General features: G+C 46.9%; 1 protein-coding gene and 1 pseudogene across 4 annotated transcripts; one reads left to right on the forward strand and one right to left on the reverse strand.

Moving 5' to 3' along the window:
- Positions 1-344: 344 nt before the first annotated feature.
- On the reverse strand, positions 345-6,156 carry LOC129355499 (serine/threonine-protein kinase RIO3-like). 4 transcript variants are annotated; one of them, XM_055025099.1, is made up of 15 exons: positions 6,027-6,156; positions 5,791-5,810; positions 5,186-5,296; positions 4,001-4,116; positions 3,786-3,925; positions 3,384-3,491; positions 3,153-3,262; positions 2,937-3,080; positions 2,744-2,871; positions 2,353-2,535; positions 1,944-2,103; positions 1,713-1,793; positions 1,548-1,637; positions 1,357-1,470; positions 345-922 (listed from the first exon to the last, which is right to left on the reverse strand). In XM_055025099.1, the coding sequence occupies exons 3-15, from the start codon at positions 5,219-5,221 to the stop codon at positions 809-811; spliced, it is 1,524 nt and encodes a 507-aa protein (XP_054881074.1). In that variant the 5' UTR covers positions 5,222-5,296; positions 5,791-5,810; positions 6,027-6,156; the 3' UTR covers positions 345-808. The 4 variants fall into 4 exon arrangements, with proteins under 4 accessions (XP_054881074.1, XP_054881075.1, XP_054881073.1 ...); XM_055025100.1 differs by lacking the exon at positions 5,791-5,810 and having other exon boundaries at positions 5,186-5,285; XM_055025098.1 differs by lacking the exon at positions 5,791-5,810.
- Positions 6,157-7,228: 1,072 nt separating this feature from the next.
- Positions 7,229-13,304, forward strand: LOC129355507 (clavesin-1-like; annotated as a pseudogene).
- Positions 13,305-14,445: the final 1,141 nt, after the last annotated feature.

Genomic DNA, 14,445 nt, shown 5'->3' on the forward strand with positions numbered 1-14,445 from the left:
TAGATACATTTTATATTTCATTAAATACTTATTTTAGACGTAGAATGTTAATTTGATGTAAATGTGCTACAATAAAGATTATGATTGATTTCGTCTGTTTTTCCTTCAGATCATTTTCCTGTGAATATTTTTAGAAACTTGGTTTCTTCAGCAGGATGTGAGATTATTTAAACATCATGAATCTCCAGCGGGTGGAAGTTGGGAACAGGATCCCTCTTGTAATTTGTCTTATTTTGACAGAGCCAAACCGGAAGCATTCAGTTGTATAGTCATGTGATGTCATGAATCACGTGATTCATGTTTTTCAGCAAAAAAGCTGTTATGTGTATAAATAAGACAGCAGATTGTCATGTTTTCATATTTGTTTATTGTTTACCTGCTTCGTATGAGTTTAAATAAAAACATTTATGATGTTTCCTCACAGCAAACATTTCATTTCCACATTCAGTCGATCAATCCCAATATTCCTCCTGGTTAAAATCAGAAACACGGAGCTCAACACCTTTTAAAATCAAAACACAGACACTGATTAAAGATGAAAACGCTCAGTTTATGGCTGCAGCTCTTTGGATTTAACTAGGACGTCTGATTGGCTTTCGCTCATCAGGTCCGGAGTGAAAACCTTCATCTGCTTCTATTGTCTTCATCACATCAAACGGCGATAAGCAGGAGGATATGACGCTCTCTGCCTCCTGCAGCCAGGGGGCGGCGCTCCGTCCGGCCTGGGAGGAGGCGGTGGGACCGGACGCCAGCGGTTCTGACGTGGCGGATCAAAGCGAGTCGGGTCGTGAGAGGGAGGGGGGGACGACTAGTCATCAGAATCGGGGTCTAAAGGAGGACCGCCGTCCTCCGACGTCATCGGGAACGTCTTCTTCCCCCGCTTCTGGACGTGGTCCTCGTTCCGCTTCTCCATGGCAACGATCTGTGAGGACAGAGGGAGGGGTCACCGCACACGCTCAGAACCGTCGGGTCACCGCACACGCTCAGAACCGACGGGTCACCGCACACGCTCAGAACCGACGGGTCACGCTCAGAACCGTCGGGTCACGCTCAGAACCGTCGGGTCACGCTCAGAACCGACGGGTCACGCTCAGAACCGTTGGGTCACCGCACACGCTCAGAACCGACGGGTCACGCTCAGAACCGTCGGGTCACGCTCAGAACCGTCGGGTCACGCTCAGAACCGTCGGGTCACGCTCAGGACCGTCGGGTCCAAGACGTTTCCCTGGCCTCTTTCAATCAGCAGCCTGATGCTGAAGGTAACATTAGCAGCCAACTGAAACCAGCAGTCTCATCTGGTACCAGCTTGCTGCCTCCAGAACCGGCCCGGTCCGGTTGTTCCCTGTGGTCCGTTACCTCGGACAGGAAGCGTGCGTCGTCGTCGGCGCTGACCGGGATGTCGAGTTCGGTGACGGCGTTGAAAAGATCGTAGACGCTGAGCGCCTCGCTCACTCCCTTCTTCTGGAAGAACTGGAGGACCAGAACCAGAACCGTCAACCGACCCATCTCTGATGAAACGGGCCGTACCTGAGCGGAGCGGCCGTTACCGTGGCAACGTTCCTGCAGTCCCTGAAGAGGAACTCCAGGCCGTGAGGATGGGTGGGCTCCACCGACTGGCTGACGTCTATCAGCCACACCTGGAGGAACAGGAGGAGGACGGAGGTGAGGCTGAGGACCGGCGGACCTGAACAGAACCAGGAAACGGGCCGTACCTTCCCCTGGTACCACAGCATGTTGTATTCACTGAGGTCGGCGTGGACCAGGTTACAGTCCTGATAGAGGCGCTGCATCAGCTGAGGACAGAGCAGAGAAGATGGACTGACGGTCCGAACCCCGGGGTTCCCGGTCCGAACCCCGGGGTTCGGACCGGGAACATTTACAGCCTACGATTTGCGTATTTAATGAATTTCAGACACTTTAAGGCTGTGTGGTCAATGTGCTACCTGCAGGACCTGGCGGTACGCCTCCGCCGCCTCCTCGGACCCCAGCGACACGTCTTTGAGTTTGGGCGCGGGGACGTGCTCCTTCCCGATGAACGACATCACCAGGATGTGCTTCTTCAGCAGAACCACGTCTGGACAGGGAATCCCCGCCTTCTTCATCCTGAGGACAAGGTTGCCATGGTCTGCATCAGCGCTGCGCAACACCACCACAAAATAAAACGCGCCGCACCTTCAAACATTTGTTAAAATGATGTAAATATGATGGTGAAAAACCAACTCTTCCTGTCTGGCTAAACGTTGCTGCTTCCAGGAGCAAAACCAGATGAATCCTGAGGAATCGACTAACAGTAACCAGCGTTGGATCCAAAGTCTGCTTGGATCTGATGAGACGTGGCGGCGGTTCTGGTACCTGGCCAGGTTGTGCATCTCCTTCTCGGCCCAGAGCCGGATCACCTTCCTGGGGTTCAGTTTGCTGAAGCGCTCCTTGAAGCGGTAGTCGTCCTTGATGTAGCGGTCCCGGTTCTTGAACTCGTTCAGCGTCGTCTTGAAGACTTTCAGAACCACTTCCTCTGGGACCGGCTGCTCCTCCAGGCTGGAACACACAGAACCAGACGGCTCGGAACCAGAGGGTTTGGTCGGGTTCAGACCCTTGTCGAAACAGAATCCTGACCCGTTCCCATCTGAACGGATCAGAACTCGGAAAAGTTCTGATTTGACGAGGAATCGAATCGGGAATCTGTCAGAACCCGACCAAACCAGTGGAGTTCTGAGCCAACGGTTTGGGTCTGACCGGGCCTCACCTCCCTCCGTCGGCGTGGAACACCACCGACTCCTTGCCGGTGCTGATGCAGCCGTTGATGTTCTCCAGAACGCCGCTGTTCACCATCTTGTACATGAGCAGGCGGGTCCGCGGGTCCACGGCTTGCTCCTGTGGAGGGAGACGGGTCAGAACCGGAGCCAGAGCCGGGTCCGGAGCCCGGGACGGGTACGTACGGCGGTGGAATGCTCCTTCTTCTCGTGCAGCCGGGCGCTGCGGCGCTGCTCGCTGTAGCAGTGCTGCTTCAGGGAGTTGAAGACCTGGTTGGACAGCTTCAGGTCCATCCCCAACCCGTCCCCCACAAGAACCTCCGGGGCGAACTGGGCCAGAGAGACAAACTGGTTATCATGACGACAACCAGAACCAGCCCAGAAGCAGGCAGATAGACTCACGTTGTCCATGCGGGCCGTGTTCTTCCGTCCGCAGGCGTCCTCGTCGTGTTTGGTGGTGATGTTCTTCCCCTTCCCACTGAAGCCTCTGCGGGGCGCCGTCTGGGGCTTCACTGGACCACACACACACACACACACACACACACACACACACACACACACACACACACACACACACAGGTTACCCGCTGGTCCCGGACAGTACCGCCCGACCCGTCCTGCAGCGGACCTCACCGGCCCGGTAGGGGTCGTGTCTCGTGTCCTGCCAGTCCACCTCGTCCTCTGAGCTGTCGCTGTCCTCATAAGGATGGACCTTCCGGTAGTTCTCAAAGGAGATGGACACTGCAGACAGAACCAGAACCACATGGAACCGGGTCAGAACCTCTGCACAACACAGTACTGAGCAGTCTGGACCACGAGGTTTCCCCCAGCAGGAGGATCTGGCTTCGTTTTAGTCTGAACAGATTCAGTTTTACAAGAGGCAAATCGGGAATCAGTTCAGATTGGATCAGGAATCTGGACCTGAGGTCTCAGTGGTTGTTGGGCTAAAGTTCTAATCAGAACAGCAGCCGGTCCAGAACCTGTGAAGCCGGTCCAGAACCTGTGAAGTTGGTCCAGAACCAGAACCTGCTCTACCTTTGCTGTCTCCGTTGAACTTCCTCTCCTCACGCCGCAGCTGGTCGTCGAACTCGCGGTCGAACTCATGCATCTGCAGCATCTGGGCCAGCATCAGGTCGCTGTCCGTGTCCGGACCTTCCTCCGGGTCGGCTGCCGGCCTGGACCGAGCATAACTAGGTTGCAGAACCCATCAAACAGGTCAGAACCAGGCGGTTTGTGTGAACCGGACTCACTGTGGGAGCGCTGGGAAGCCCTGGTTCTCCTCGTCCAGCTGCCGGGCCAGCTGCTCGCTCATCACCTCCGTCAGGGAGCAGGCCGGCGCCGCCGGGCCCACAGAACCCCACGGACTCTGGAAGAACAAAAACACAAGCGGTTCTATTTGGTTCTGACCAGGTCATGTGAGGAAACCAGAATAACCCTAACCCTAAACCAGAATAAATACAGGAAGTAATCTGATTACTCCCAGGATGAGGCTGTGGAGATCTCTGCTCTGATTGGCTCTTGTCCTGAGGAGGTCACCCAATCAGAGTCATGAAGGACAAATTCCCACATGGTCAGAGCTCATTCAGGCCACGCCCACATACGATGACGTCACATACATACTAATTAAACGCATTTAAAGGTCTATTTTATCATCAGTTTTATCATCAGTAACGCCATCTGCAGTGTAATTAGGTTGACATGTTAATTCTGATTTTATATTTCATGCTTTCATCCCGAAAACCAAAATCTGGATCAAACATTTTTATTTGATTCTGGTATTGCTCTACCTTTGAAAAACCAAATAAATGTTTCCTTTGATGAAAAAGTTTTCTGAAGAAAATCCATGTTTTTTTTAAATCAATCACAGAACCTGGTATTATTATTGCTCTCAAACGTTTATATAATGATAATCAACTGACGTCATATGTCAACCAAAGTCTGGGATCATAAAAATAAACTGGAAACGATTTTCACTGTACTGTAAATATTTCAGGTTTCAACCAAGTCTCACGTTTTTACTTTAAACTGAATTAAAAATGTTTCTCCTGATTTGTTTCTCTGCTCTTTATTGGTCGTCCTAATTAAGCCTCGCAGTATTTAGGTTAGTTTATAAATAAATGAGTCATTTTGAGCCGTTTTGTTGGGTCTGGTTTCAGCACTGAAATATTGACTGAGGGAAACACCCAGTTATTAAATGCTATCTCCTGTCCAGCAAACATGGCCGACCCTAGAGAAACATCTAATTTAAAGAATAATTTCTCATTTTCACACGAATAAGGTTGATTTATTTTATTTTAAATTGAAAAGAACTATGTCAAAAGTTCAAGGTTTCAGCTACCAGCTAAAAGACGGAGATAAACTGTTCAAATTCAAACAAAACTAAAAATAGAAACGATAAAATGTTAAAACCTGACCTGAGCAACATGTCTGCTCACCTTCTCCGTTTGTGCTGCGACTCCTGATTGGTCCATGCTTCAGATATCGATCCTCTGATTGGTTCTTTTCGGGACGGATGATGCCTAGCTCTGGAGCTAACTGCGATTCAACTTCAACAAAGAAACGTCGGAAAAGACACGAAAACTGACCGGAAACCGAAGTGACGCAAACAGAAAGTCGCAGATTGAACTCCAGTGAATCTCAATAATATGAAATGATTCAGTAGCAACAAGTTTTACAGGCGAGCTGAGATAGAAATGAGCCAGAAGAGCCACATATAACAGGGTGAACCTTAGACAGGAGGAAGTGCGTCACAGCTCAATCTACATACACCACTCCTTCAGAGTAAAAGACAGTTAGTCCAAGGTGACTTTTATTTTGGTAAAAACCTTGAAAAATGCTGGAAAAAACTAATATATTTTTATAATTTAAAAGAACCAGACTGATAATTTATGGTTGAGAATCATTTCAGTGAAAATCTGTTGAACTTAGATTTATATTCAAATTTGGATGGATTATTATTATTTTTTAAAATCCAAATAAAGCCTAATTCGAATTTAGTTTAATTAAAAACAGCCCAAGTTATTATTGTATGTAAATTTACCTTATTTAATCAAGTCAGTCCTATAAATAAAATTAAAAATTTACAGTATAAATCATCATCTTCAATTGAAAGAATTTACATAATTTAACAAATTTAAATACTAAATATTAGCAGATAGAGGTTAAATATTAACAAAGCAGACAAAGGGAAGTGAAAATATTTACATTTTCTCCTTGTCTTTTCACAAAAGACAAGGAGAACATTTTGGATTCATTATAAACTGATAAAAACCTCACCATCTCAGGCAAATGCAGGAAACTACAACCTGGGTGAACCTGGGTGAGTGTGAACGCGCATCATCAAAGCTGCCAGCAGCAGGCGCGCGCAGGTAAGAAGAAATGACAGGAAGCCCGAACAGTTGGTCGTCAAAATAAAAGCAAATGAAAGAGAACTTAAGTTCTGAGAATCTGATAAAAACATTCGATATTTCAAAAATGATGTAATCAGACAGACAAAAACCTAAATTCATGTGGGAATGATTGGATTTTAATCACCAAAATGGGGAAAAAATCTTATAAATAAGTGAATTATAAAGTGATAAAATCAGGCAAAATAAAATAAATGGAAATGAATTTATGTGAATGTGATAAATTACAACAGAAACTGCAGGTTTCTTCTGGTAAATATGTATTTTTGTTCAGTTTCTCACATATAGTAAAAATAAAAACAAGGAAAAGCAGTGAAGTGAAACTACAGTTACTGAAGTAACTATAACTAGTTACTCTGGTAATATGTCGCATATTTGTGTTCATCTGTTTTATCATATTTTGGATCCTGAAAATGTAACTGAACTTTTACAGATTTTAACTTTTATTTTTTAAGTCCTAACCGGAAGCTGTCCTGCTTATGGAGGCTGACTGGACGGAACTGGAGCATCCTGACGTCTTTCTGAGCACAAAGTGAGATCTTTCTCCCCCTCCTCTTCCTCATCCTCCTCCTCATCCTCATCTTCCTCTCCAGCCTCTCGGACTCACAAGGACGAGCTTCCTCTCGGACTCCTCCAGGATTTATTCATTTCATTTCGGATCTCATTTCTCCTTTTTGCTTTATTTTTATTTAATGCGGGATAAGTCTGTGTTGCCCGCGGGATGCAGCCCTCCTCCTGCTGCTGCTCCTTTTCCTCCTCCTCCATCAGCAGCAGCACCAGAGGGCCGATGGGCCGAGCAGGACGGCCGGGATTCAACCAGCGAGCAGGTCTGGTCTCTGTTCCTCCTGCAGGCAGGAGGTTCCTGGAGGAGCAGCAGGAGCTCCAGCTGCTCCTCCAGGAACCTCCGTCCATGTTGATGGTTCTCATCCCTCAGTGGAACCGGAACATCTGACCCGGTTCCTGCTGGAGGCAGATGGGATCAGCTGGGTGGGTGGGGTCAGTGGGGGGTCATCTGTCTGGACTGACCCTAAAAAAAACGGATAACCGGAAATAAAAGCAGCAGCTCTTCAGCCCCAATGTGTAATATTTGAATTTATTTGAGCTCTGAGTCCATTCTCATCTTCTGTTCATATCTGTTTGTGTTTTATTAGAAAACTAATTATTTCCTGTTTCTGGCTGTGATTTTAAGCATGTGGACGTGAAGTAGCTGTCATGCCCAGAGCTGCCACAAGGGGGCAGAAGTGAGTTAGCAGAAACCGAGTCAGAGCAGAGTCACGTGATTCCATCAGCCGTTGAAGTATCGCTATAGAAACTTTATTAAAATTCAAAATAATTTCAGAAAATGTTTTTCACTCTGGAGGCGAATTAGCGGCTAATGGATCCGCTAAAGGTTCTGAACGGTCAACGCTCCGATCCACCAGCTGCGCCTTACCAGAGGAACCAAACCCTCTGCTTCCTGTTGGTTATGTTCAGCTTTTCTTCTGTCTTTGAAACATTTTTCAGTCATTTGCTCCATAGTTGGATGAAACATGGCTGCTGCTGGGTTTGGATGTGATGATCGATCCTCTTCCTGAAAAAGCCAAACTCACCGCGGGCTGTTTGTGTCCCGCAGGCTGCAGCGAGGCTCCCAACCTTTAACCTCCAGATGTTTGCCGATGGACCGAACCTGGAGCGGCCATGATGGGAGCAGCCGCAGGAGGAGGAGTGATGGGATGTGAATCTACGGCATCGTCTGCAGACCCGGACCGTTCTGCGATTTAGATGATCCAACATGTCTGACGGGTTTTAACGACAAACTGACGATTCCAATCCGACAGCGGAGATGATTGTCGGTCCAAACATCCTGATTGTTTTCTTCTCCTTCTGATTGTCTTTTTGTTGGAGATCAACGATTGTCTCTGATCTTCAGGCCCGAACCTGAAGCAGCTTTAAGAGGAAAATAAAAACTGTGAGACTGGATTAGATTTATTCTGGATTAAGATGATGAACCACGTGCCTCCCGGACTGAACTCGGAGACCACGGAGAAGGCCCGGCTGGAGCTGAACGAGAACCCGGACACTCTGCACCAGGACATCCAGCAGGTACCACTGGGCCGAACCGGGCGCCGGGCCGAACCGGGCGCCGGGCCGAACCGAGCTCCGGGCCGAACCGAGCTCCGGGCCCAACCGGGCGCCGGGCCGAACCGGGCGCCGGGCCGAACCGAACAGTTTTAGAAAACGATTATTCTGTTCAAACATATTTCTTAAATCAATTCAAATGACATTCGGTTACATTTGAACAAGATCAGGTTTGTGCATGAAATCCTGTAACTATGGCGCTGATCGTAAATGGCGTCACAGTTGCCCGGATGTTGCCCAACCTGAGTGGGAGTCTGAGCAGGTGTGATCTCCGGAGCTTCTCTCAAAGTTTACAGATTCAGAAGCTTCAGAAAACTTGATGATATTTTTCTGCAGGGATCTCAGCCAGTTAGCTAACAGCGCTAGCACTAAGCTGTCAGTGTCAGGCTAAATATTGATTCATCAATGGTTTGCACTTCATTTTCTGGTTAAATATTCAGAAATGTCTGAATCGATCAGATTGGACAGAAGGATGTAAAACCATGGTTACCATGGCGACACAGCCTTGGATAAGGAAACTTTCATTTTCTGTCTCGTTTCGTAACGAGACAGAAAACTTTTCCCAACTTTCAGAGGGAAAAGTTGAAGTTCCTCTGATCTTCTCTGTAGGTGCGGGATATGATCGTGACGCGGCCGGATATCGGCTTCCTGCGAACAGACGACGACTTCATCCTGCGCTTCCTCAGAGCCCGGAAGTTCGACCACGTGGAGACGTTCCGCCTGCTGGCCCAGTACTTCCAGTTCCGCCAGCAGAACCTGGACATGTTCCAGAGCTTCAAGGTCTGGGCTTTTATCTGAAAGGCCCGCTTCAGGAGCGTTTCCTGGTTCCATTGAAGCTCATGAAAACATGGAGGACTGGGATCATTTCAACATTCATCATTTTAAAATTAACCTGAGATCAAATGAATTTGGATTGTTTTTCAACCAAAAATAACCTTTAATGTGAAAGTAAAAACTGATTTATGCCAAATAAAGGCAATCAAATAAGAGATTGTATAAATTCATCCTTCATCAGTTCTTTGGCCTGATGATTCCAAAATGGCGTCTTTTGACAAGACGCCTCGTTTATTCGTCAGAAGAACGAGCCGAAGATCAGCGATGGTCTTTATTTTGAAGAAATCAGTTTCCACTTTGACATTAATGTTTATGATCAAAAGGTCCAATGTTATTGATCCATTTTGATCTGTAGAACTTCTTCAGCTTCACGAAACTAAACGTTGGCAGGGGAGATAACTGATTGATTGATTGGTTGATTGATTTATTGATTGATTGGTTGTTGGTTGGTTGATTGATCGATTGGTTGGTTGATTGGTTGATTGATTGATCGATTGATTGATTGATTGATTGGTTGATTGATTTATTGATTGATTGATTGGTTGGTTGATTGATTGATTGATTGGTTGTTGGTTGGTTGATTGATCGATTGGTTGGTTGATTGGTTGATTGATTGATCGATTGATTGATTGATTGATTGGTTGATTGATTTATTGATTGATTGGTTGTTGGTTGGTTGATTGATCGATTGGTTGGTTGGTTGATTGATTTATTGATTGATTGGTTGGTTGATTGGTTGATTGATTGATCGATTGATTGATTGATTGATTGGTTGATTGATTTATTGATTGATTGGTTGGTTGGTTGGTTGAATATTTGTGGTCTGCAGACTGACGCCGCCGTGTCTCCCCCAGGTGGACGACCCAGCATCAAACGGGCCCTGATGGACGGGTTCCCTGGCGTGTTGGAGGCTCCGGACCAACATGGCAGGAAGATTCTCATCCTGTTTGCTTCCAACTGGGACCAGAGCCGGTAACATCTGAGACTGGGGAGAAACTGGTGAAACCCAGAAGGTTCTGAGTATCTCACTGGGTCAGAACCGTCTTTACACTCTGAACATTCTGGAGGAAAATCTGGAAAAATCCTCCAAATTAAACTAAAATGAATCGTTCAGACGGATTTTCAGAGATTATTTCCGGTAAAAGCTGTTAGAGGAATCATCAGTCTGCCTCTCCAGAACCAGAACCAGAACCACAGCGTTCTGAAGGTCTCAGCAGTGGCGGCCATTGCTAATTTAAAAGCTAGCTGCGCTAACTCTGAAGTGCTAACAATAAATATTAATTCTAGTAGCACTAAATCGCTAAAAATAACATTATTAATGTGAGCTTATGCTAAGTTGCTATGGCAACATAGCAGTTAGAAGCTAAATTTCAGCCATATTGATGGCGACCATGTGTTATATCGCCCCCTACAGGTCAACACTGATCTGCAGTTGATCACTAAAACAATCAATGAATTTTATCCAACTAGATAAATTATAATTTATCAGGAAAATTAATTTAGGGGAAGCTAAATGTGCTAAAGCTGTTCACAGTTAGTGAGAGCGCTAAGCTAAGCTAAGCTAAGCTAAGCTCTTTCAAAACAAATTCTTGACAGCTGTGGATCAGAACCGGTTCAGGCCCAGTGAGAGCGGCGCTGGTCTTGACAGAACCATCCGTCTCCTGCTGCCTGGAGCTTAATGACCGGAAGACAGGAAGCCGCTCGGCTCCCCGCTGTAGCTAACGCTCAGGGAGCGTTTACTGATCGATCGATCGATCGGCTGATCGGCCCCTCCTCCCTGCAGGAACTCCTTCATCGACATCCTGCGGGCCATCCTGCTCTCCTGGAGTTCTGATAGAAAACCCGGAGCTGCAGATCAACGGCTTCACGCTCATCATCGACTGGAGCAACTTTCCTTCAAGCAGGCGTCCAAACTGACGCCCAACATCCTGAAGCTGGCCATCGAGGGCCTGCAGGTAACTGGGTTCTGATCCTACCGGATTCTGATCCGGCAGGTTCTGACCGGCAGGTTCTGATCCGGCAGGTTCTGATCCGGCTGGTTCTGATCCTACCGGATTCTGATCCGGCAGGTTCTGATCCGGCTGGTTCTGATCCGGCTGGTTCTGATCCTACCGGGTTCTGATCCCACCGGGTTCTGATCCCACCGGGTTCTGATCCGACCTGGTCCCCCTCCCTGAACTCTTCCGGTGTCTCCTCAGGACAGCTTCCCGGCCCGGTTCGGAGGGATCCATTCGTGAACCAGCCCTGGTACATCCACGCCAGTACACCATCATCAAGCCCTTCCTCAAGGACAAGACCCGGAAAAGGGTGAAGGCCCTCCCTCCTCTTCCTCATCGTTTAAAGGGCCGGTACCATGTGCTGGTCATTTTTTTAGCACAATCTAGTAACTATGTTGATGAAATGGGGCCTCTGTCTCTTTAAGAAGCTCCTGCTCTTTTTGAAGCTCCGCCTACAGGAAGTCATCCCAACATGGCTCCTCTATTAACCCTTTAAAACGTTTCGCCAACTGAGCAGCAGCTCCCATAACAAGCTCAGCAGCTCCACCAGGTGTTTGCTAATTGCTGGTGGCTAGTCTTAAGGAGCTGAGTGGAAAATGGTGAGCAAGCGTTTAGGCACCCCTAATGGTTGCCACGGAGATTAAAGGATTTCTAAAGAATGCATGAAAGAATAAAAGCAACTCTCCAGAAAAGAGGGAAAATCATCGATTTTAAATGTTACCGGCCCTTTAAGAAACTGTGTCTGGTTCTGTATTGTCATTTATCCAACTTCCTCCGTCTGTTCCAAACTCACTGAGACTCTTTTCTCCTCATCTCGTGTTTCTCAGATCTTCCTCCATGGAAACAACCTGAACTCTGCACCAGCTCATCCAGCCCGAGTGTTTGCCGTCCGAGTTCGGCGGGACGCTGCCGCCGTACGATATGGGGATGTGGGCGCGGACGCTGCTGGGACCCGACTACAACGACGAGACCGAGTACACGCTGACGTACGACGCGCTGCACGTCAGGGAGAGCTGCGGCGGCGGCGGCAGAGAGAAGGACATGATGAAGAGGTGAGGAGCTGCTGCAGCGCCTTAAAGGGACAGGACACGCCTTAGTTTATTATTATTATATTATTATTATTATTATGTTGTTGTTATACATTATTTATGCTCTAGTAACTAGAGCATCAATAAACTGCTTCACAGTGTAAAATGTGTTGGATTCACTCCGGCCTCCAGAGGGCGCTGTACTTATGCAACCTCAAGAGGGCAGTGATGTCACATATCACTGCATATAGGAATATAGGACTGATATTCTATTGGTTGGAACTGTTGTTGCTGGGCGGATTGACAGACCTGCTTGGCCGGTCTGTGGTGGACGGGTTGAGTCTTTTGTTTGCCTTTAAAGGAATCAGAACATTTGTCTCCAATGTGGCGACAGTTTGGACCAGAACCACGAAGCTACAGGAAGAGAAACATGTTGAATAATTCATGTCATTGTTTTTAAAATGATAAAAAGTTAGCTGGCATTAGCCAGAAACTTTAGTTGCGCTAAGGATAAAAGCAACATGATATTTAGCAGAAGCTAATGCTAACGCATTAACTTAAACATTTGTTGATGTTCACCAATAGTCAATGATGCCACATGGATAGTATTTTGCCCTCTACAGGGTCAAATTGGTTATTGGACATTTGTCAGCATGTTGACTCATCAGGAAGTGATTCTTTGGAGCAAAACTCTCATGGTTTCTGTTTGACACTTGTTGAGTTTTGCTAACTGTTGCTGATTTAGCCTAATTGATCACAGCAGGTGGTACTATACGTTTCCAGATTTAGTAAAAATGCTAAAAATTAGCTACACTATTAGCAGATTGAACAGTCAAACTCGTACTGTTAACCTGGAGGGATTTAAATTCAGGGATTGTTCAGGTTAATAAAAGTCTGTCATGTCCTGTTAGACATTTTTGTTGTTGTTGCAGTGAATTTATGAAACTGATTAATTAAAACCAACGGGTCAGAGAACACAGCCCTGAGGTCCAAAAGTAAGTGGAACAGACGTGATGTTCAGGGTTAACTCCACGCCTCTCCTGTCCCGTCTCAGGTCTCAGTCGACTGTGGAAGCTGCGGCGCTGCGACAGATGGACAGAGAGACGAGCACGCCGCTGCTGGCTCTGGACTGACCTGGCGCTCCATTTAAACCGGACGGGACCGGTTCAAATCCAGAGGTCTGGGTTCAAAATCCAGAGGTCTGGGTTCAAATCCAGGTCTGGGTCGATCCAGAGGTCTTCAAATCCAGAGGTCTGGTTCAAATCCAGAGGTCTGGGTTCAAATCCAGAGGTCTGGGTTCAGATCCAGAGGTCTGGGTTCAAATCAGAGGTCTGGGTTCAGATCCAGGTCTGGGTTCAGATCCAGAGGTCTGGGTTTGGTCGGTTTGCTGCCTGAACTCCTTCAGCACCAGAACTCCCATTAACCTGGAGCCTCACCAACTGGTCTGAAGTCATTGGTGTTTCAGTTGGAACCTCAGGATGAGATCAGAGTTTAATTAATTATATTCCACCATTTCATATCCATCCTCCCCGCGGCACCAATCCCAGCCCGTCTGAGCCTCCAGCTGATCCAGTTTCCTGGCAGCAGACCCAGCAGCACCGACCCAGCACCAGCACTGCTGCCGGACTTCATCACGTCTCAGTCTGGAAACCAGAAAAACATGCAGCACAAAGATTCGGCGAAGCCAATGAACAAAACCACTTCAGGATAATAATATTATACTTGGAGGCCCGCCCTCATTGGAATTAGGCCACGCCACATGAGAACGATTTCAACGTTCTCTCCAATTCCACTTGAAAACAAAGTTTTAAGGAACAATAAATGGCTTTTTAAAGCGGTTTTAGGGTGAAAGCTACAGAAAAAGCTACTTTTGTGAAAATGCTGACATTAGCATCATCTGGGTTGATCAAGACAACAATGGCGGATTACAGATTTGTGGTTGGAAAAAGTTCTGGAAAAGTTTTTCATTGTTTTCCTTGTTTTCTTGGTTTTATGTGTACACTCCATGTTTAGCGCCACCTACAGGTCTGGTGGAGTGAAGACTGGCGGTTTTTGCTATTGTTTGTTTGATTTAAGAGAAGGAAACGTGTGGGCGGGGCCGAGCGCTGAGCCCTGTGGCACCCCGAATGTGAGCAGACATTTTGGTTGACAATAAGCTGAACTGTGTTGGAGCAAATACTGAGCCCTGTGGTACACCAGAAGAGTTCTAATCATATTTTCTAAAACTGTCAAGCCTGCTTTCAAATGCTGTGAAACAGTGTTAAAGTATGAAACTTTATTTTTTAGCCCATATTTATTTTTTAAGGTGTAA

Source organism: Poeciliopsis prolifica, unplaced genomic scaffold, assembly GCF_027474105.1.
Source record: "Poeciliopsis prolifica strain line A6 unplaced genomic scaffold, Auburn_PproV2 SCAFFOLD136, whole genome shotgun sequence".
In the NCBI taxonomy this organism is placed as follows: domain Eukaryota; kingdom Metazoa; phylum Chordata; class Actinopteri; order Cyprinodontiformes; family Poeciliidae; genus Poeciliopsis; species Poeciliopsis prolifica.